Here is a 21,477-nt window from a genome sequence, read left to right on the forward strand (position 1 = left end):
AAAAATATTTTTCATTGTCCTCTGTTTCCTAAAAACAGATGTCCATGTATGCAAGTCATGTTGCAAAAAGACTCAGTAGTCTTTCATAATAGGGGAACAAGCTTAATTGTATGCCTCCATATAACTGTGATTATGTTATTGCTTGAACTGGAAAGAGTAAAATTTACCTTTGGTTATTTCTGGCCACTGCAAAATTGAAACTGACCATCTGGTTTTAGACTGAATATTCATGATGTACTCTATTGCATGATTTCATTAATAGAAGATTTCTATTTTACTTAAGAAATCCTTAAGGAATGCAATAAATTGGTTTATTTTTAATCAGTATGTTAAAATACTTGTCGTGCAACTGATAACTTTGTATACTTGTTTAATTGAAGGATTCAAGTTTTTTTTCCCCCTGCTTTTTCCTGAAGTCTGGGGAGGAAATACTGCAATCAGATGGAGGGAGGAAGAAAATAAGGCCTTAAGTAATGAACTGGCAAGAAATTACTGACATCAATAAATAAGTATTGTATCTTTGCCTTTATCTGACATCAGTTGGAGAAAGCACAATTCTCATGGTAATTCCACCCATTCCTGAAACTCAAAAATGCTCTGCATTTGAGACAAGTGTGGATAAATATCGAAGTTGTTTATGGTTATTTGGCTGGAGATAGAGTGTTTGTCTGGAACTGGCTATTAGAAATCATGACATCTTTTTTCAGTAACCTTATGAGCTAGAGGAAACAATAGGATGTATGTGTTTCAGTCCCTAAGTGGGTCATGCGAGTCTATATTTCACTTGGGAAATTTGAGAAGCCAATCTCATGGATGAAATCCAGGGAATAAATCTACAGAAACAAAACTTATCCTGAAGTTATTAACCATGTGGGGGCTGGTTTGGAGGAGGAAAGTGGTTACAGGAATAGAGAGAGTTCTCACTGGACTTTGAAGTAGCATATTTATTAAGTTCACAGTAGATGGTTTGAAAGAATCTGTATGAATCAAACTAGTTTTCCTTTTTCTCTTTCATGACATTTTATGGTATATCAAACTTCAGAAATCATTCATCCATAAAACAGGATGCTTTTGCTATAGAGTAATTGTTAGCAAACGTTGTCCAAGAGAGGATAAGAGGTCTCTGAGGACTGGACTCAGAGGATGCAGTGGGAGAGTCCAGCATTACTAATAGGTTGGTGTAATTCTTGGCATAGATCCACCTCTGCACTTTGAAAACCTATTCTTTTAGAATACAGATGGAAGCTGTTAAGTATGTGCTGTGTGTGCTTTTCCATCTCCACCAAGAGAGTATGCAACAGAAATCCTCCTGAAGCTGAACTCATGTGTCAGCAGAGATGCTGCTTTCTTGTGTATGTCCTTCCTCACCATTCTTGAAACAGAGCTTTTTTGAACTCTCAGGCTGCAGGACTTGCAGGAGGGTTATCTGAAGGTGCTGTTTCTTGATTAGTAAAAACTGAAGTACTTGTCAGATGCTGCCAACATATATACCTTGAGCTTGTACATGTGACCCAGTTGCTTTCTAGGGTTGATCTGGCAGAAAACACTGCACCGTTCTCACTAACCTCAACGCCCACTGCTCACCTCTTAAAAGTAAGTAGGAGCTTATGCAGGAAGACTGATGCCCTTCCACAAGAACTCGGTTTGTTGCCCTGAAATGACCTCATATTTTCATCTGAGCAACATTGTATTCTAATCTGAACTACTACACATTATTGTCCTCTATGGCTTAGATGTATCTCTTTGGTCAAATTTGCCATACTTTGATTCATGTAACTGTCAAGTGGGTTACTTGCTTTGTGAAATGAGCTAAGACTGAGCAGCACTGTGGATCAGATGTGCGTATGGAGTTAGCCCCAGGCAACCTTCTGCCTCTGAAGTCTGTTCTCTCTACTTAAATACATATTTTTTGCTTTGATATCTTGTAACTATTCCATTAAAATATAGCAATTTATAATGGGTTTGTTATCCCCATCTCATTTTCAAAGCAAATACTCAGCTTCTAGTTTTAAAGATGAGAAAGGGAAACATTTGCTATTCTGAAGGAGATGGTGTTAGTTTTGCCATGCAAACTTAGTATAAAACAAATTGTAGCTCCATTTCTTTAATATGAAAAATATGTTGTTTATATCTGAACATTTTGGGGTTTTAGTATGACTATGTTCCAACATATCAGTAATGAAGAATATTCAAAATATTAAGTAGTAGTGAAGAACTTTAAGATCTAACTACAAAAAGGTGATGGGAAAGCAGAGGAGTTAATATGAAGAAGACATTCCAAATACAGAAAAGGACAGACCCCGGAAAGTATATTGATGCATTTTGAAAAGAAAGGTAGAAGATTCCACACTAGGAAAATTGCAGCTGTCTCTTCACATCCTTGTCAAATCTGTTCTCCCTGAGAGCATCTAAAATAAACATTTGGTGCATGTAGTTTTGTATGGTAGTCAGAAGTTTGTATTGAGTGTGTAGACTTACTCTGAGCAGAGCAGAAATGCCTCGAGTCACATTTCAACTTAATTTGTCTCTGTTTTAAACAAATTACTTCAGCGTGGCAGCAGTATAAGAACGAGCTATCACCTTGCATAATCAAAGCTTCCTCTAGGTGCTCATTGCTAGACAAGTAAGGAGCAATGTGTTCATAATGTCCCTTTGAATGTGGTTACAACCAGCTGTAACAATCCACTGAATTTGTCCATCAAGGCTTGATTCAACTGTGTCCTTTAGTGGAAGTGACAACGAGAACAGAGCTTAGGTGGTATCTATATACTCCATCCTACTTTGGAAAGATTACATCAGTAATGTAACAGGCCTTTCCCTGTGAGGATTTGTTTTCTTCACAGAGGACAGGAAAGAATGTTTTTAGACCACATTTTTTTCTTCTTTCTATTGCTTTTAAGGATGAGATTGTGCAACTTCAGTGCATTTTTTGAATAAATGGTTAAAAAAGTAGAATTTTTCCCTATTTGATGAGGTAGCTAGAAAAGACCTTCATAGAGGTCAACTGTTGAGGTGCATTGTATTAAATGCTGGGGACCTCATTAAAAGAAATTGTGTCTTTTCTGTGGAGCAAATAAAGAAAACTAATTTAATTTTTTTCTTGTTTCCTTCAAACACCATATTTTTATCCTTAAAATAAGACTTACAGATGGGTCTATTACTTAAAAAGGTGATTTACTTTTAACAAGTTATTGTTGTGTAGAAGCTACTATTGGCACTGATCTCCTCAGCCACCCATCCCCCCCAAGGCTTTGTGGTTAATTAAAGAGAAGAATAAAAATTCTGCTTGATTGCCTTTCAAATGATGTGGGTTTATTTCTTTTATTTTTCTCTCTTTTTGATTTCTACACCCAAACCAGTTTTGGATAGTTCTACCATGATTGTATTGCATCATTCTCCTCTGTGGCCAGTTAGGTAATACTGGATGGGTGGGAGCTGAGGAATGATTCTAGGAATTGAGATTTAGATGGCAGGGAGTTCAAAACATCAGCTTTCTTCTGAGCCTTTATTGGAAATAATTGTGAAGGAATAAACACAGCAGAAAACTTGCATGGCAAAATGTAACTTTTTTTTTTGTACACAGCGTGGGCTTGATCGTGCCAAAGAAAACTCAGCAGTGCATATGTTATTCCTGAAGAGGCTGTAATCAAATTAATGAAAGTGGCAACGATGGATTCTGTTTTTAGTGTTCAGCGTACTGCATGGTTCCATACATTTTAATTACACTTTAAGATAAAATGTCACATCTTCTGTTAATTTATAGCTCACTTGCTTTAAAAAAAAAAAAAAAAAAAAAACCACAAAAACAAAACAAAACAAAAAAAAAACCCACCACATTTATACCAAGGAATTATCTTTGCATATTAAACTCATATAGCTTATTTTTAAATCAAGTTTAATGAAGTTGTGGAACATTATCTTCCCCTTACCTAATCTCTTAAGATGCTTCACCCTGAAAAGGTATCTGTGCAGCAATTTCCAGTATGATTTTAATAGCTATAATCTACTCAACCTTGACTGAGAGTCTGTTTAAAAGAAAAATACATTTCCAGTGTGACAAACCTTTATTAAAATCATGTGTTCTCTCACTGCTTTGCTCAGGTTACATTTCCATCTGTAGATAAAAAGTCTGAAAACAGTTCAGTTTCCAATCACTGTCGTCTAAGTCTGTTCTTGATAATGGCGTTATTGAGCAGGGACTGAGCCCAGAGGAAACTGTCTGTCAGCACCTACAGCCATCTAGTTGTGCAGGGTGATAGCAGTAGTGTGACTGCAGGGGACTGAAATGGCTCATGAATATTTCAAGTATTAAAAAAAGTCAAGGTTTTACAAGACATAGCAGTGTTAGTAAAATTAGCTGATGTCCCTGTTCTAAATGACTTGGATATGGGAGCATCTTTTATGTCCAGTAGTTCTGGGTGACATGTTTTGTCACTGTCTCAGCTATTCCATTTTCCCTCCCAATTTGTTTAATTACCTTCTTAATTTGTTTTTGAAGGCTGCAGCAGCAAAGCATTTAGCAAGAAAATGACCACAGTTATTGTAATGGCCCCAAAGCTAAATGATACGAGTGTATTATTATTAAGCTTATGGCAGAGTTCCTAACTTGAGATTGATGTGTTTGCACAGCTGTTGCTAAAGCTGTGCCTCCAAACAATCGCTGGTTGTTCTAATGAACTCTTCTGCTTTGAATCAAGAGGATGGAGGGGAAAAAAAGATGACTGCTGAAGTTGGTGCTGGATTATTATGTGTATTTAGATTAACGTGGAACTGCAATAGGTGAAGAGCAGAGGAAACAAGCTTTTTTTTTTTTTTAGTACAAGTTGTCTGATCACTTACTTTTTTTTTAAACAAAGTTTGATTTTAAAAGAAGTTATTTCTTCTGTACTGTTCTTCTAACTTAACACTATCACTGTGTGTTGCCTTTTTACTTAACATTGATGAGCTTTTTAATAGCCTTGAAAATGCTATTAGCAATTATGATCGATATCTACACTTTGAAGTGTCTCTTTGCTGACACCATGTATTTTCTCAATTTTAATAGGGAATAAGAGGTTTTATCACGTTTCTTAAGACATTTTGAAAGTAAGGGAATGAAATACACCTAGAAGCCATTCATTTGTAAATATCTGGCAGAGGTTATTCTTGCTCAATTTTGTTTCAATCTTCTAAGCAAAAGAAAAAAAATAAAAGTGTTGGCTCTGCAGCATTGTATGCTGATTTTATATGTAGCTTTTTGTCTTCAGAATCGTGAAGCTTGTTTTTTATTCCTTATGCTAGGCTAGTGGAAGCTAATTTCCTCCCTACCTATACACACACACTCAGTTTCAAAATAACACCAACAGTTGTCCATCCCCTACTTCCTTGCTTGAACTTGCTTGCAGTGACATTGTTTTGCTGATGTACAGCCTTTTTGCTGGAGTAGTGGAGGTTATTTTAAAATCTGCATAGGATAAATTCCTTCCATTTGGATGCTTTGCATTGCTGAGCTTTCCAACAAGGGAAAGGTGACATGTGTTGGTTTAAGTAACATCTGAGACTGGCTCTTCCTAAAGCAATTTCTGCAGGCTTGCTTCTCTCCCACTTTCCTCTACTTTTCAGTAGAGCTAAGGACTTCATAGTGCATCTTTTTTTTTTCTTTCCTTTTAGTTGGCTGTTGGCTGTTATTTACATTGCTATGACCTTTTTCTATCTATTCATATCTTCCTTTTGTGCACAGCATATCAGATAAATTTGCTACTTCCTAGCTGTATGTCTTGGACTGGCAACTGTCTCTATCCATTTCAGAGGATAACATTACTTTGCAGCAAAAATCAAAGGAGTAGATTGTAGTGCAACTCGGTAACAAATGAGTAAAAGGAGTTGCACAGTTGCCCTGATTAAAAATGGAAACTGTTCACCACAGATCTTGTGTAAACAGTGGCTTCCATTTGCAGTGACATAAAACTCTCCACTAAGAGCAGAGCCGCATCTCTGCCACTAACGTCAGACTGCATGGCCCTTCACAAGTAGGTTGCACGCAGCATGCAGGAGATGAATGACTTGTCAACAGCTGGGAAAACTTTCTGCCTAGTGTCTTAGGCACCAGCACTGCCTACAAGGCCCAGGACCAGAGCTTCTTACATCACTCTTTTCCTTTCATTGGCTCAGAGCTCACTTCTCCCCACCAGCTAGCTGTTTGGTTTTGTCAAAGGCTGGGAGCAGTGGGAAGAAAGCCAGTGCTGCCTGTTCCCAATGCTTCAGGAGCTGTGCAGTACCTCTGCCAGCCTTTTGTGCTGATGTCTGAAATTAATAGGCAGTGGCAGGAGTGGGGGCAGGCTGGAGGTGAGGGTTGTGTACTTCTCCATGCCAAGCTGAGTTGTAGGCTGTGGCCCTGGGCCTGCACCAGAGCATCCCCTGGCAGTCACTGCTCCTGCAAGATCCGTTCTGCTGGAGGAGAGAGTGGGCAGGCTGTGCCTTCCTCTCGTCTTCCAATTTAATCATCCTGAAGTAAGCTGGAGATTGTTGGTCCTGAGACCTTTCACAGCTATACAGTGAAAGAAGGGTGACACCTTAGTATTTTTGATTACAGGCTTTATGTCAGCCCGTCAGGGAGTTAAGTGTGTGTGTGTAACTATTAAATGTACCAATGAATATCTTGTCCATTCTGGATCTGCAGAGGAAGTGTGTTAAGGACTCCTTCATGGTAATGTGGAATTATGTCATCTTCAGGAAACACAAAAGAGGTACAAGAACCAGACAACTAACTGATGGCCCAAAGAAACTCACTGAAGATTGTGCTTGAAAAAAAGCCAGAACTTTGGAAATTAGAGCATGGGCTTCTGTTCATCAGCTCATATGTAAAAATGTGCAAGCCCTGTGCAATTTTAGTTAGTAGAAACACACCTCAATCCAGGGGAGGTATAATTATACTGAAATGGGCACTTTGACTTGTAGAGACAGACTAGAAATTGACTTGCTTTTTGCACATGATGGACATTTTTGGACTGGCATAGGATTGAGAAGTTAACTGACAAACACAGACATAAATCTGTCACTGACGTGTCCTACCAGGCACATGGATGTAGCTGTCTTTAAATGTGAGCAGTCAGCTGGCCAAAAGAATAGAGTTGAGGTCAAAGCATTGTATGTAGGTTATATTTTAATAGGGAAGCTTTGATTAATTGGTTAAATGCTTATGGTTTTCACAAACTGTGAACCTAAAGTTCAGGACTGTAAATAATTTTTAATGCTTACTTCTTGTGACACCAAAAAAAAAAAAAAAAATCTTTCCTAAAGTAGGAGAGAATAACAGCTTATTGCAAATACCTCACGAAGTCTTCTCTCCCCTTCTGTAGCGATGCCTTGCAGGAATATACAAGATATAGGTTCAGAGGGTTTTTTTGCTTTTTTTTTTTTAATCCCTGAGGCCTGAATTCCAGGGAGTACAAACAGAACTACTGCTGTTCACTCAAGAAAGTTTTTTTTCTGGCATAATATCGTGCCTTCCTCCTGCTTTAAAAAAAAAGTGTGGATGCAAAACAATCCAGCAGTTGTAAGAGGAAGATTTTTTACAGTATACATTTTGTTGGTGTTTAGCTCACAGCCAGCAGTGATGCATTTTCAGTTCTCTCTATTTGCAATCTCTAATGAATGTGAGATTGTCAAAAGGTTTTAATATTAAAAATTTAAAACCTTGATTTTTTTGAACAGAATAGAAAGGTAGGAGAGGATATTTGGGGGGAAAGAAAAAAAAATATGAGATGACAGAACAGTAACAACATAAAATCATATGAAACCCTTTAGGCATCTGCCACTGATTTTCTAGCTCAAATGCACAGTATATTCCTTTTGCACTTACCCAGAGATTTTCTTCATTTTTTTCCTCAAGTGATATTGCAAATATGTTTGTTGGATGGCTTCTCTCTATTTCAGGAAGGCCTTTGAAGTTATTAAGATGCAACAAAGACTGTCTCCAGGGAGGGTTTTTTGTGTTTGTTTTTAATTGCAGACCTGTTTTGTGGACAGCTATGGATCTTACTTAAAAAGCTGACTAATATCTGGCTTACGATTGCAATCAATCTGATATTTAGCACAGTCAGCCTTTGATAACTTGAAGATTTAATTACGGAATGCATTTAAATTCAAACGGTCAGTGCAGGTATCTGGGAAGATATACGAAGGTATTGAGCTATCTTCATCTAGCCACACATGGTAAAAATTTTACAAAATAAGATAAGATAAGATACAAAATAAGATATGCACTATGCTGAAATGTGAAATAATGGCAGAAGGGATTTGTTGACCAGAGGTGAATATGTTTGTTCCATTCCAAATACAAAAGACATTGAAGGATTTTCTTTTATGTTTTTGAATACTAGTTTTCTGCTTTTTATTCATAATTTTTTAAATAAACTAGTTTCATTTCTAAAAAGCATTGAAAATTCTCTGTATTGTAAGTGAAGCTCATGCTTCCAAAAGAGCATGAGGGAAATTCCATGCCTAACGAAGCTAAAGCTGTACTTTCTTTAAATGGCAGCTGCTTTTATGGTGACTTGTTAAAGCTGAAATGTATCTAATGTCTTTTGATGTATATGGCAGTGTTTGTTTTGAAAAAATAATAAATTACTGTAAGGGTAGTCTAAAGAGGAGGATATGCATTAGGAGAGAATGGAAATTCCTGACAAGTTCAGGAATGGTCTTATACATGGCAGATTGACTGCCTCTTATTTCAGAAGTGTTTCTCAGGTAGAAACTGTGTATGTGCGTATCCATGAGTATATTAAGTCTTTTTTTTTCTTTCCTAAGCTCTCCCCATCTCATCTAATAACAAAAAATAATTGTTTACCTGGCTGTTATTTTGTCATCAGAAGCAAAAATTGACTTGACTGAGATTGGGACATTATTGCTTGTAGGCAGATCTGGACTTGGGATATCACTGAACCATAGCCACTTCCAGTTGATATCTCAGACTGTCCTTTTGAACTGATAATAACTGATGATACTTTCCCAAGTATTTGTAATGTACCTGCATCAGGACTTACTGAAGAGCTGGCTAGTTGCCCTATGTGATTGCCTTCCTTTGTTGGCTCTGTGATCCATATGGCCGTGGGGACAGGCAGGGCTGCAGTGGCAATGTGACAGTCCACTCAGGACCACCAAGGTTGCTTTGCTCCTTTTTTTTTTCTTTTTTTTTCTTCTTGATGCATCCCAATAATTCAGAGAAGGCAAATTGTTTGTACTTAAAGTATTGCTGCATTTTGATCTTAGCACAGAGCAGAGTAAGTTTGATTCCCTAGGTAAGGAAGTCAGGGTTTTGTAGCCCTGTTACTCTCTTTGCAAACACTAAAACTCTAAAAATGGCAATATGGAAATAGTTAATGTGAAGCAGAGTCTTTCAAGTCATCAGCTAGCTCAATATGGCTGATTTATTTTTTAGAAAAAAACCCTACTTCATTAATCGCAGATGTGCATGTTTCTTGTGTTAAGAAAGCTGGGACTCGAACGAGAATTCCCATTTCCCTTAAAGTTTCAAAAATTTGTCTGTTCGTTGGAGGTAACTTTCTCTTCTGATTTGAAGGAGGTAAGAACTCACGCTGCCTGCCCTTTTTCTTTTACTTACAAATAAATTTATGGACTCTGAGTGAACTCTCTGACCTTACCAACAGAGCAACATATGTGATTTCGCTGTGAGAGAAATAGAAGTTAAATGCCTTCTTTTCATAGTTTGGCTATGCATTATAAAACAAAGCCCAACTCTTAGGCGTTTTTAAGGTTGTTGTGTTTTGTTTTGTTTTTTAATAATTGTGAAGCTGTTTTTACTTGAGCAAATGGCCTTATTAAGTTTGATAGTTTATTGTTGGATTGGTAATGCCGTGTGTGATTATTTTCTGTGTATTGGATTTTTTTTTCTTTCCCAAGATGGCCATCTGTTGCATTTATCTTTTTCTAGAAGGGAATATGACACTAACTAGAAAGTTTCGTGTACTTGAAACACAGTTGGGGTTAGCATACCCCAAATTCATTCCATCTGTTTTGTTTTTAAAAGTCCATGTTGTTCTTGGTTTAGTTTTGAATACTCCTTTTTCCTCTTAGCATGTTTTAGTGATAAAATATTCTTGAGCAACCCTAGAAAAACAATTCGTTATGTAGTCATAAAGGAACCAAAGCCAATTCTAGTGTAAACATTCCCAAGCATAGTTATCAATCAAAGAGGGTATCCCAGATTATATAGATAGATAGTGGTTGACCAGGGAGAAATAAGACACTTGACCAGCTTTTCTCATAGTGGAGGCTGAAGTCTTTCTTTCAGTGATCTTGCAAACCTTCTATATGGATACTGAGATTTCCTGACATTTGGATCTAAGAATGTGTCTACCTAAAAGTATGAACTTGAACAAGCATTTGTTGGTGTTGTTTTTATTTGTTTGTTGTTGTTGTTTAATTAATGACTGTGTCCTAGTATTGTAGCCTTTGGCTAGAAATACCATTCAACTGAGGAAACGTATAGGGGTAAGATTCACAGAGTCTGGACTCCTATGAGGTGGGCTGGGATGGGAAAATGGATGTTAAGAGGTCTCCCAGGAAAAATTTTGCAATGTTTTATTTTTTACTGAGTATTAACATTGATCTGTGGGACTGCAGGGATGTTTTCTGCTGGTTTAAGGTGGGGGGGGGGGGGGGGGAATTAGATCTGGTCTCTGAAGAGACTAATGAGTTGACATTCCATTTGGGTTAACACAGGTGATGCTAAGTTTCTTTTTTTTTTCCCCAACACTTTTTAGATATAACTTGAAATTTAAGCTGATGCTTTTATGGCAAGGCAGTATTTTTATTCATATTAAGCCTTTTCTTTTTCCTTAGTGCTTTCATGCTTTAAAAAGGGGAACAATGCTATCATTTTGGTGTACTACTTATATTTTGACCACTTTTATGATTCCCTGAAGCCCTAATAATGCTTTAGTAAGTACTTCATATAAAACCTTGCAGAAGAGAAGATGAGAAGCAGTTACATGGTGCATGCCAAATGAAAACTAATGCTGTGTGGGAGGATATGGCCAAAGTATGTGCTGTGAAACATGTCTGGCTAGCATTGTTTTGTCTCTTAGATCTTCCCCACTTGAGTGGAGTGTATGCATTTCTTCCTGCTCTCTTCCCTCCTCCTGCCCACAATCTGTTGGCTGACTTAAGAGCAGGAGTGGCACAGCAAAACTGCAATCAGATAAAAATACTACTTTCCCACAGTTTTAGGGGCGCTGCATCAAACAGTTTGGTTTTACAAGAAATGAAATAGTTGGTAAGTGTTGACCGTCAAAAGGATGTGCAAAAATCTGGGAAGGGAACACAGCTTTTTAGAAGCTTTTATTAACTGCAGGCCTGTTAGATGCTTAGAGATAGGCATGTTTATGGAAAAAATAAATCTTCCATCGTCAGTTACTGCACCGGCACACTGCCTTTTTCTTAGCAGGGAGTAATTGTAAAGGAAGGAAATGCAAACTGATACAAAAACACAAAACAGTTGGTGCATGATGAACTTCGATGTTAAAGCCTAATTGACCTTTTCTTTTGTTAAATACATAAATGAATGTGCTCTATTTGAGGATAGAACTTGTGTGGACAATTTGAGGGACTTGAAAAATCTCTACAAGTGGAAGAAAAAAATTGGTTTCGTTGTTATAACATTTTCAAGAGTTTTAAAAGCAAAGCATTTAGTTTATGCTTTCAGAAACTTGTTTACAAGAACACTGCTGTTCTCTGCTCTCCTGTGTTCCATTAGCAGAATGGCAGAAGGGTAGTGAAGTACCCATCAGTTGGAATTTACTATGATTTCTGAAATGAGGAATCTGATGAAAGTTAAAAGATACATGATACTGTGATGGTAAAGTTACATTTGGTGAAAGAGCAGTCAAACTAACTTCTTACAGAGGTTTACTAGGGGATTGTTTGGATTCCTGTGGAGAGCTTGCAGATGGTTGGGAGTTTTGTTTGGAATTTTTTTAATAAGCAGACCACTTTATTTAAAAAAGGAAAAATCTGTCATGCTGTGGATGCTGATGGCCAGTAGGCCTGCTTTTCCAACATATGTGCAGAGGACCCTTAAGCAGTAACTCACAGGCCTTCAGGGATCTTCAGACTGCAAATCAAAAACTGTTATTGGTAATTAATTTTTTCCTTATGTTTCCTGCTTAAAAAAAAAAAAAAAAAAAAAAAAAAAAAGCATGTGGTAATTCTGTAGCACTGATATCTCAAGATTTAGAGACAAAGCTGGCTAGCAGAACTCTGCATATGCTTTTTGGTAGTATGCATTACTTGAGACCTTGAAACCACACTGATGGCATCATAGGAAGTCTGCGTACCCTTGTGCAGCAAACTTACAGCTGCAGCTAGGAGGTAATTCTGCAGGCACATACTGATTCCTGAGTTGAAAGTTAGTTGCTAGTTTGATGGACTGAAATTATGCTTTATTTTCTACTTTATGGGAAAACAAAAGTGGTGTCTAATATCAGTTATTGTTCTGGATGTGTTTATACAGAATAGCTTAGTGCAGATCTTGGCATCACAGCTGGTGTATTTTAACAGTCACATGCCAACTAATGGAAGCAGATTTGGTCTTACTGGAACAAAGAAAATGTTTAAATCAGCCTGATAAAAATTTAGGGTTCCAGGGAAAGGATGGTAATGTTTCTCTCTTTTATTTTTTCCCTGGCATTCTACAGTTTTTAAGATAATCTTTGAAACACCATGAACAATAACGGAAAAAGACACATTCACATTCTGTGTCTCGTTCAGCATGTTAGTTGTGGCTTTTTAATCTAGAATTTGCCCTTAATATTCTGTGGAAACAGAGCAGGCTCACATACTAGTGTGTAGATGCAAGGCATTTGTGTTTCCAGTAAAGTGTGTTGCTGCAACAGTGACCATATTATCCTACAAAATTCAAACTACTTGTGGTAAGACTGACAGTGTGCTTCTTAAGGAAAAGCTGCCAGAAGAGGTGACCTGAACATCTGTGTCAAACTTCAAGAAGGAATGCAAACACTGCATTGAATTCCTAGCAGTAGAAACATTCAACAAAACATTATTTATGTCATCCTTATATAAACTATCTACAAAAGTGCACACAGAGTAAAAAAAAAGAAAACACCATACTTGACAGTCTAGCTGAGTCTTGTTAATATGTTGATGGTAGACAGTAGTCATAGGACTGACATTTCAAGATTGTGACTTTGAAAAAGGAAGTATGTTTTTAGGAAAAAGAGAACTGTTGGGAGAAGAAACAATATGCTTATGGGAAGAATAAATGTAGTCTCACGAAAGCTAACCCGGTGGATGCTTACCATAAATATACTCTATGGTTCAAGTGACGGGAGCCTTAGTGGGAAAGTAATACTGACCTCATATGCATATAGCTGTGGTTTAAGAAAAGTATATCCTTTGACTACAGAACTTAAGGCACTGTCATGCTAAGAAAAACTGCTGATCCTTAGATTTGAGCAAATGGGCTTTTCAGCATGGCTATTCTCTTCCTTTTTTTTTTTTTTTTTTTTTTAAGACTCCAAGGCTATTTAAACAAAATACACATAAGATATTTAAGATATAACATAACATAGATATATAATATAACATAGATATTTAAATGTTCTCTTGATTTTTTGACTCTTCTTCCCACATTTTCCAGGGTGGGAGGGCAGGAAATACATAAACAAATAGGGTAACTAGAGCATTTGTAATAAAGTTTGGGATTTTCAAAATTTTGCTCATTTTCTTGAGGTAATTTTGCTTTTCATGTCCATGCTCAAAGCAGTGTGCTACTGTCAGATGTGCATCAGCATTGCTATAACAATTGAGCCAGTCACAACTACTTACTGAAAGCTTGACTATTGTAAAGAAACTGCTTATGTTCGGGTGGTCTTGTATAGCATGAAAACAGATAGCTGTGGTGTCTTTAAAGGCCAAATTTTAAAGTAATTTGTTCAATTCTTTCATGCATCCAATCTAAGTATTTCAGATAGTCCTCAGTTTCTGTAAAACTTCCCCAAAAGAATGTCTTATATCGAGCATAGTAAGTTGCAGGTAAGCTTTAGGAGGTTGATGCAAGTTTCCAGTAGGGCTTATGCTTGTTGTGGAGTTTCAAGTGATGTTAGCAGCTGTCAAGAATAATTTACTAGTTTTCGTACACATGATTTTATGGTTAATGCTGTGTTACCATCAGTCTTTGACTGGCAGAAGATAGTAACACCATTTTCTTTTTTCCCAAGTCAAACAGGTGGAGAGTTTAAAAAAATGGCTGTTACTACTGTTCGCCTTGTTTCTCACATTTAACATGCTCTCCTCACTCTTTTTCAGACTCCCTTTCAGTCTCCAGCAATGATGCCAGTCCTCCTGCTTCAGTAACATCGCTTCAACCCCATATGATTGGGGCACAGAGCTCCCCAGGTCCCAAGCGTCCTGGCAACACTTTGAGAAAATGGCTTACCAGTCCTGTGAGGCGTCTCAGCAGTGGGAAAGCAGATGGGCACGTCAAAAAACTGGCCCACAAGCACAAGAAGAGTAGAGAGGTCCGCAAAAGTGCTGATGCAGGTTCTCAGAAGGACTCTGATGACAGTGCAGCAACCCCTCAAGATGAGACTATTGAAGAGGTATGTGTTCCATGCAGCTGGCTGCAACGTGGTTCTGTGTCTCTGCTAGATCTACGTAGTGAGACCTGCCTAAAGCTATACATGTGCCTTAGAGCAGAAGATGGCCCCTCAAATCGACTGTAGTTACCATCACCCAAATAATAAACATGGCATTTTTCACTGAAGGAAATAGTGAACTGCTGCATATACTGCCTGATTAATTATTTTTCTTGCTTCTGATGTATTTGGCTTCAGACTTGGAACACTGTGAGTTACACAGTGAGGGGAAAAAAAAAAACTAGAGACCTGGCAGCATGGTAAAGTGATAACTGTAGCTTGGGAAAGAATATTGGCATCTGTCCTTGAAGGTCACGCTGTAGAAAGAAGCTGTCTGACGCAGCTGTAGCATTATTTTGAGAGTGTCTATTATTCTGCAGTTCTGTGAATGAGAGAAAACCTACGGCCAGGTTTCCTTCTTAAAGTGAGGAAAGGGCAATTATCATCTACACTTGTTCCTTTAAACATGGTTAAATTATCCTGTGAACTCAGCTGCACTAAACTTGCGCTAATTCATAGTTTCTTATGTAGTTTGAGGGACTGTCTTTCATCACAACTGTAAGCATCATACAAGCATTCTGCTTTCACTACTTTAAGGTGGAGGTGGATAGGAGAAAAGACAATTGACAGAATACTTTATGTTATAAGGGATTCGTATAGCCTTCAGACATCTTGATATGAACTTCCTATGCAAAGTCCTTGAATTAGTAAGTTAGAAGAATGGGACTCATACTTTGCAGAACTGAACTTGTGAAGCATTACTTTGGCAGCACCTTCCTGTAGTAAATTTCAAGCTAACTGTCTGCTTCTCAGTATCTTAATTCGTCTGCTTTGTCCAGTTTCCAGCCAATGAAAACATAATCCACAGCATCTAATTTTTATTTTTTTTCCCTGCATGTGTAGGATCATCTTTTTTTTTTTTTTTTTTTTTTTTTTTTAGCTGTATGCATAGTGTCATACTGACTTGTTGGGAGACGGGAATCTACAGAACAGTCTTAAGACTAACTTGTGTTTAACAAGCTTCATGCTGCTGAGGAGGTAACAGAGCTTGAACGTCTTAATTTTATTTACAGAGGGGTCGTAACGAGGGGCTGAGCAGTGGCACTCTCTCAAAGTCATCCTCTTCAGGCATGCAGAGCTGTGGAGAGGAAGAAGGTGAAGAGGGAGCGGATGCTGTACCACTTCCTCCTCCCATGGCAATTCAGCAACACAGTCTTCTCCAGCCTGATTCACAGGATGACAAGGTAGGAAGAGGAAGCAGGGAAGGCTTTGCATGTTGAAACAACCTCTGTCTGCCCAAATCTTTCTTCTGTTTCCTGAAGTCTTGTAATGTATACTGTATGCCTTTATGATAGACAGAAATAATCACTGTGCCATCATTAAAAGGGATTTACTGGGGAAAGTGTGTAAATAAAATATATTTGTTTTAAACACGTAAGAACAGAAATTTTTCTTCTAGACCTTTGTATCCAGAAATGGGAAACGTGGTGGTTTTGCAGGCCTACTTACATCTATTGAACAGATGCCATGCTTGTGTTTAGAAAATAATTGCTTTATAATCATACCTTTTGGGTACTAAATTTTAAATATTATGTGCATATAGAGTTTATCTGGAGAAATTAATAGTTGTATATTAGAAACCATTTTAGATTATAGATTCTTTACCAAGCCCTATTACTTTGAATAGCCTCATATCTGGGGGAAAAAGGAAAGTCAACATACATACCTTAGCAGAAAGAGCTGTTCATGTCGACTTTAATGTTCTCTTAATAGCTGTATAGTTTTTTAAATTATTTTTATTCCTTTTAATATATACCCCTACAGGTGTGCAAAAAAGTTAATAACCAAGTTAGGGTAATAGTACAGCTCAGGGTTATTTTGCTTTTGTTTGTTGAAAAAAATGAAAATATGTGCCAGAAAGGATGATTAATAATTTTGTGTCAACAGTTGAAATTTCTGGATATCGGTAGTAATTGCATGAAGGAAATCTTATGTGCATATAATCTTTTCTTAAATGTTATGATGTTCATACATTGGGAGGGTTTATTTCAATTTTTAACACTGATCAAATCTTTAGAGGGCAGCTGTCAAACCAGGACATAGAGGGTTTTAGAATGCAAACTATCTGGACTTGTGCAGCAAATATTGACATTACAATCGTCTCACCATTTTGATGCTTAAAATTTTTAGCTGTTTTATTCACTCTTAGTGAATACTGTGGGTGAATGATCACTGTTTTGAGTGATGCAGCTTTGGCTGATCTTGTTAATCTTTTATTTCCTTTTATCCCGCTGTCTTTCAATCGGGATCTCAATGATCCCTGAAGTTGTCATTTGTAGGATAAAACTGTCTGGCTTCTATGTTTTATTTGTATTTATTTTCCACCTTTTTTCTGAGTTTGAAAAGTGTAATAAATGAGCTGGGGTAGCGGGATGTTAATATTTTGACCTGAAACAAACAAGGCAAAAACAGACATTTTAAAATCTTGCTGATCTTCAGACCCAGGATAATATTTTAGGGCTAGAAAATAATCTCACTTTGCGGTTTATAAATAGCATAAAAATAACGTTAGTGAAAATACATTAAAGTTGCTGCTAATTAGCTGCGTTATTTGTATGTCCCTTCAGTGATACCAAAAAAAAAAAAGGAAAAAGCCTTATAAAATGTTGTTGAGATAAAAGTGGCTTTTACTTATTATTTGTTCTTTTTTACAGTGCAAGAACAGTTTTGTGAAGGGATATACTTGAAAGATAGTGTCCTTTCACTTTTGCATTTCTCTTGCAAAGTCAAGCAGCTTTGAGTACCATTTAGTCACCAGTAAACTTTTTTAAAGGTTACACGCACCCACTGCTGTAAGGACATTGGGACAGTTTTTGAAGTAACTTAAACTGCACAGCAAGAGGCAAAGAAGTCCCATTGTGTGGTATTAGTCTTGGAGCTTGTGTGCCACCCTGAATTCCACACACCAAGACATACCACCGATTTCCAGTACCTAAAGCAAATGCTTTTTAGTACACAGAAGTGAGAAGCCAGAGCGAAGTTTTATCCAGCAGAACTCAGAGGACTCTACTGACAGAGCTTCTGATTGTTAAAAGGCTTGCAACAAGTCCCCTGTTGTCTGCCTTCTGGGTAGAGTCTTTCACATTTCTGCCACATTAGGTGGTTTCCTTTGGATCCTAAGGAATGTCTCCTCCTTTTCATGACCTCAGAGGTTTGGCTTTGGTCTGCACCTCACTTCACGCATTTCTTCCTCTCTGTGGCTCCTGGTCGTTACTCATGCTGGAAACTCCCTGCTTTGCTGGGCTTCTCCCTACTCAGCCTACTGTGGCCTCCAGCAGTATCTCGCACTTGCATGTGCTCCTTTGCTCCCTCTACCTTTCTTTCTGCTCCCAGAGTACATCATCGAGAAGAAGGTCAACTGGCAGACTGTCTGTGCAGCCCAGCAGCTCCTTCTTTTTCAGATAAATTAACTACATGAGATGGGAAACAACCAGTGCTGAAATTTAACTGACAGTCACATATGTCTGGAGCCCCCAATACGAGAAAGACAGGGAGCTGTTGGAGAGGGTCCACAAAGATGATCAGAGGACTGGAGCACCTCCCCTGTGAAGACAGGCTGAGGGAGCTGGGCTTGTTCAGCCTGGAGAAAAGAAGGCTGTTGGGTGACCTCATTGCAGCCTTCCAGTACCTAAAGGAAGCCTACAAACAGGAGGGAGTCATCTCTTCACAAGGGTTGATAATGGCAGGACAAGAGGAAATGGTTTTAAGTTGAAGGAGGGAAGGTTTAGGTTGGATATCAGGGGGAGTTCTTTACTATCAGAGTAGTGAAGTGCTGGAACAGGCTGCCCAGAGAGATTGTGGATGCCCCATCCCTGGAGGTGTTCAAGGCCAGGTTGAATGGGGCCCTGGGTAGCCTGGTCTAGTATTAAATGTGGAGGTTGGTGGCCCTGCATGTGGCAGGGGGGTTGGAGATTCATGATTCTTGAGGTCATTTCCAACCCAAGCTATTCTGTGATTCTATGATATACTCCCAATAGAGCAACAGATAGAACAGACTTTGACCAGAACCTGATGACAATGCTGACAGTATTTTGTGAGGCTGAGCTAAGCTCAATATCCAAAAGTTGCATACCAGCACAGCTTTGGAGAAAACTGATTGGTAGTTAGATGTCAAGAGTATACAGTTGCCTGAAAGACACGCTAGCTCTGGGCTTGCCAAGTTTTTGGTATGCATGCAAATATTGTGTGCTAGGCAATGCTGATATGTCTAATATCACTAAATAATACAGTCATTTTCTCCCATAAGAGCTCGTCTGCACAGTATGTATTCTTTTTGATAGAATCATTGCACACTTCATGGATTTACATTTGATGGCAGTTTACAAGTTGTTTGCATTTAATTTTTGGATAAGCAGTATTAAGTTTCAAGATCAGTTATGCTAATATGAAACTAATTATTTTCGCTTTTTGTTTTCTCTTTTTTGTAAATTGATGCAGCATTATGTTGACTTGTGTTCTGTCTCTGCTTTGGCTCAGTTCCCATATCTTTCCATTTAAAGTTGTCTGTATTTCCTTTGCTTACCCATCCCCTATTTTCCTTTCCAAATAAGGCAAATACAAGGCAAGCTACCTAAATTATGTATATTGTTTTTTATATTGACCTATGGAAGCCTTGTCACACCCTAGTTGATTTGAGAAGAACCTCCTGTGTTAAGCTGTTATATGTGCCAGTTCTTTGTCCAATTTGTTGGAAACATTTGCAGAACAGCTTACCCTGTATTACACGATGTTCACTGTTCTGTTCGTAATATGAAGTAAGGTTCATATTGCACTGTTTCCATTTTCCAGTTATTTAATGATAAATGTAATGTGCAAACAACTCTGTTTGCAAATTACTGAGACTGAATTCAATGGCCCTCCCCAAAATCCTTTACTGTGAACACCTTTTGCCTTCAGTTGTATCTATAAACTGGCATTTTATAGCTTGAGGCCAGAGATCTTCTGTACTCTACACATACGATTGGGGAAAATGGATGGCACAAGGAATGGTGAGCTCAATTTCCCCTCTGAATCTGAGCAATGTACTCCAGCTCCTTTAGAAAAGTAGATGCCCCTGGGTTACTGGTGTATTTTTTCTTAGTTTAACTGGTTTTTCAGCTTGTATTTCATGCCCTCTCTGTTCTTGTTTATTTTCTGCAATTGTAGATTTGTTTTACCAGCAATAAAATATGTTAACAAACCGTTTGTTGTTCATTAGGTCAGCTCAGGTGATTTTTATAGCTGTTTGTCAGGCATTATTATATTCAGCAAGATGAAGGATATTTCCTTAGCTTCTATTGCATGTACGACCAGAAATTTTTATTTCAGTAATTATAACAAAAGGCACAATGTTCTTTCAACATTTAGCTTTGTGGGCTTTACTTAAAATTTCCACTTCCATTTGCCTAACTTGGGATGATTTTAGTGTTATGCTGACAATTACTGAATACCTTTATTCTTGAGCAAATGCTAAGCTGACGCTAGATTTTCTTGCTTTATGTCATTGCACAGACCTCTTCTCGATTATTGGTGCGGCCTACCAGCTCTGAGACGCCCAGTGCTGCAGAACTAGTCAGCGCAATTGAAGAGCTCGTCAAAAGCAAAATGGTGAGACTGACTGGCAGACAGCAAGTCCTAACGTGCTATTTAGAGAAAAGCTCCATGTTCATCCTCAGCATACAACTTCAGTGTGTGAAATGTCATGTGTGTTTCAAAAGTCACTTTTGGGGCTGGAGTATGGGTCACTTTGTACACCCTCTTCTGTGGACTCAGTTTCTTTAGGCAATGTGATAATAACTATACAAATAATACCTATAAAGAGCAAGAGAGAATTGGTTTGAATGTTACTGGCTCCATTTGCTAACAAATTAAGTAGGCATAATTTTGTCAGATTCTTGAAGTTTATGTTTCCAAGTTTCTGTGTTACTGAAAATTCTCACTGGAAAAGAGTAGATTGTATAGCTAATTCCACAGTCTCTGTATTCAAAACTCAACTGGACATAGTCCTAGAAAACATGTTCTAGCCGACCCTGTTTGAGCTGGGACATTGGACTAGATGGTCCTTTCCAATCTATTCTCTTAATAATTTTCAGTCTGGCTTTTGCAACGTACAGAAGACCTCTTTGGACCTAGTAGAAGTGCCACTGTGAAGACTCTGCAGAGAGACACAACTTGGCAAACTCATGTTACCAGAAGTTTATATTTCCCAGATTCTTCTTAAATTTAAGCAGCTTTGAATTTCAGAATGAAAAATTGGCTTTTCCATTTCCTCATTCAGAAAGACTTAAACTTAACTTACATTATTGCATAAATAATTTCTGCATGCTTAAAGTGTTAACTTCAGTTTTTTCTTCTATTGCACTGCGAGGGTGAATAAGAAGTCATCTGTGAGAAATTCAAAGCAGCCTTTTGTAAATGGAAAATTTAATAGTTCACATCTCTTCCATACAGCCTAGCAGTGGATGTAGATTAATGATCCTTGCATATAGTCCCTACTGGAGATGTTCTCATTTCACACGTGTAGCCAAGGGTCAGTTTTTCCAACTTTTTGGGCTGTCATGTTATTATTGGGTTTTTAATTTTTGTAGGAAGAAAAAAAAAAAAGATTATGGAACCCCATCCTGGTGAAGTAAATCTGTCTTGCGTTGAAGACTGTAACACATGCAAGGAAATGTGATATATAACAATAGCTTGATCCAAGATTATGGGTTTAGATTAAAGAAGTCCAGTAAATATTTCAAAGAAATTTGTTCATATTATTTCTCCTATGGCTTCTCCATCTTCT

The 21,477-nt window shown here is 37.8% G+C and overlaps 1 protein-coding gene across 1 annotated transcript in view; it reads left to right on the forward strand.

Moving 5' to 3' along the window:
- The window catches only part of TRIO (trio Rho guanine nucleotide exchange factor), a gene marked incomplete at both ends in the record, with an annotated part of 224,759 nt that overhangs the window by 181,181 nt on the left and 22,101 nt on the right, over nucleotides 1–21,477 (forward strand). The window contains 3 exons of the mRNA XM_079534003.1: nucleotides 14,326–14,618; nucleotides 15,728–15,898; nucleotides 20,205–20,300. Coding sequence (XP_079390129.1) covers nucleotides 14,326–14,618; nucleotides 15,728–15,898; nucleotides 20,205–20,300 — 560 coding nt within the window. The remainder of the gene's footprint in view (nucleotides 1–14,325; nucleotides 14,619–15,727; nucleotides 15,899–20,204; nucleotides 20,301–21,477) is intronic.

This window comes from Tetrao urogallus (assembly GCF_951394365.1).
Source record: "Tetrao urogallus genome assembly, chromosome: 3".
NCBI lineage: Eukaryota > Metazoa > Chordata > Aves > Galliformes > Phasianidae > Tetrao > Tetrao urogallus.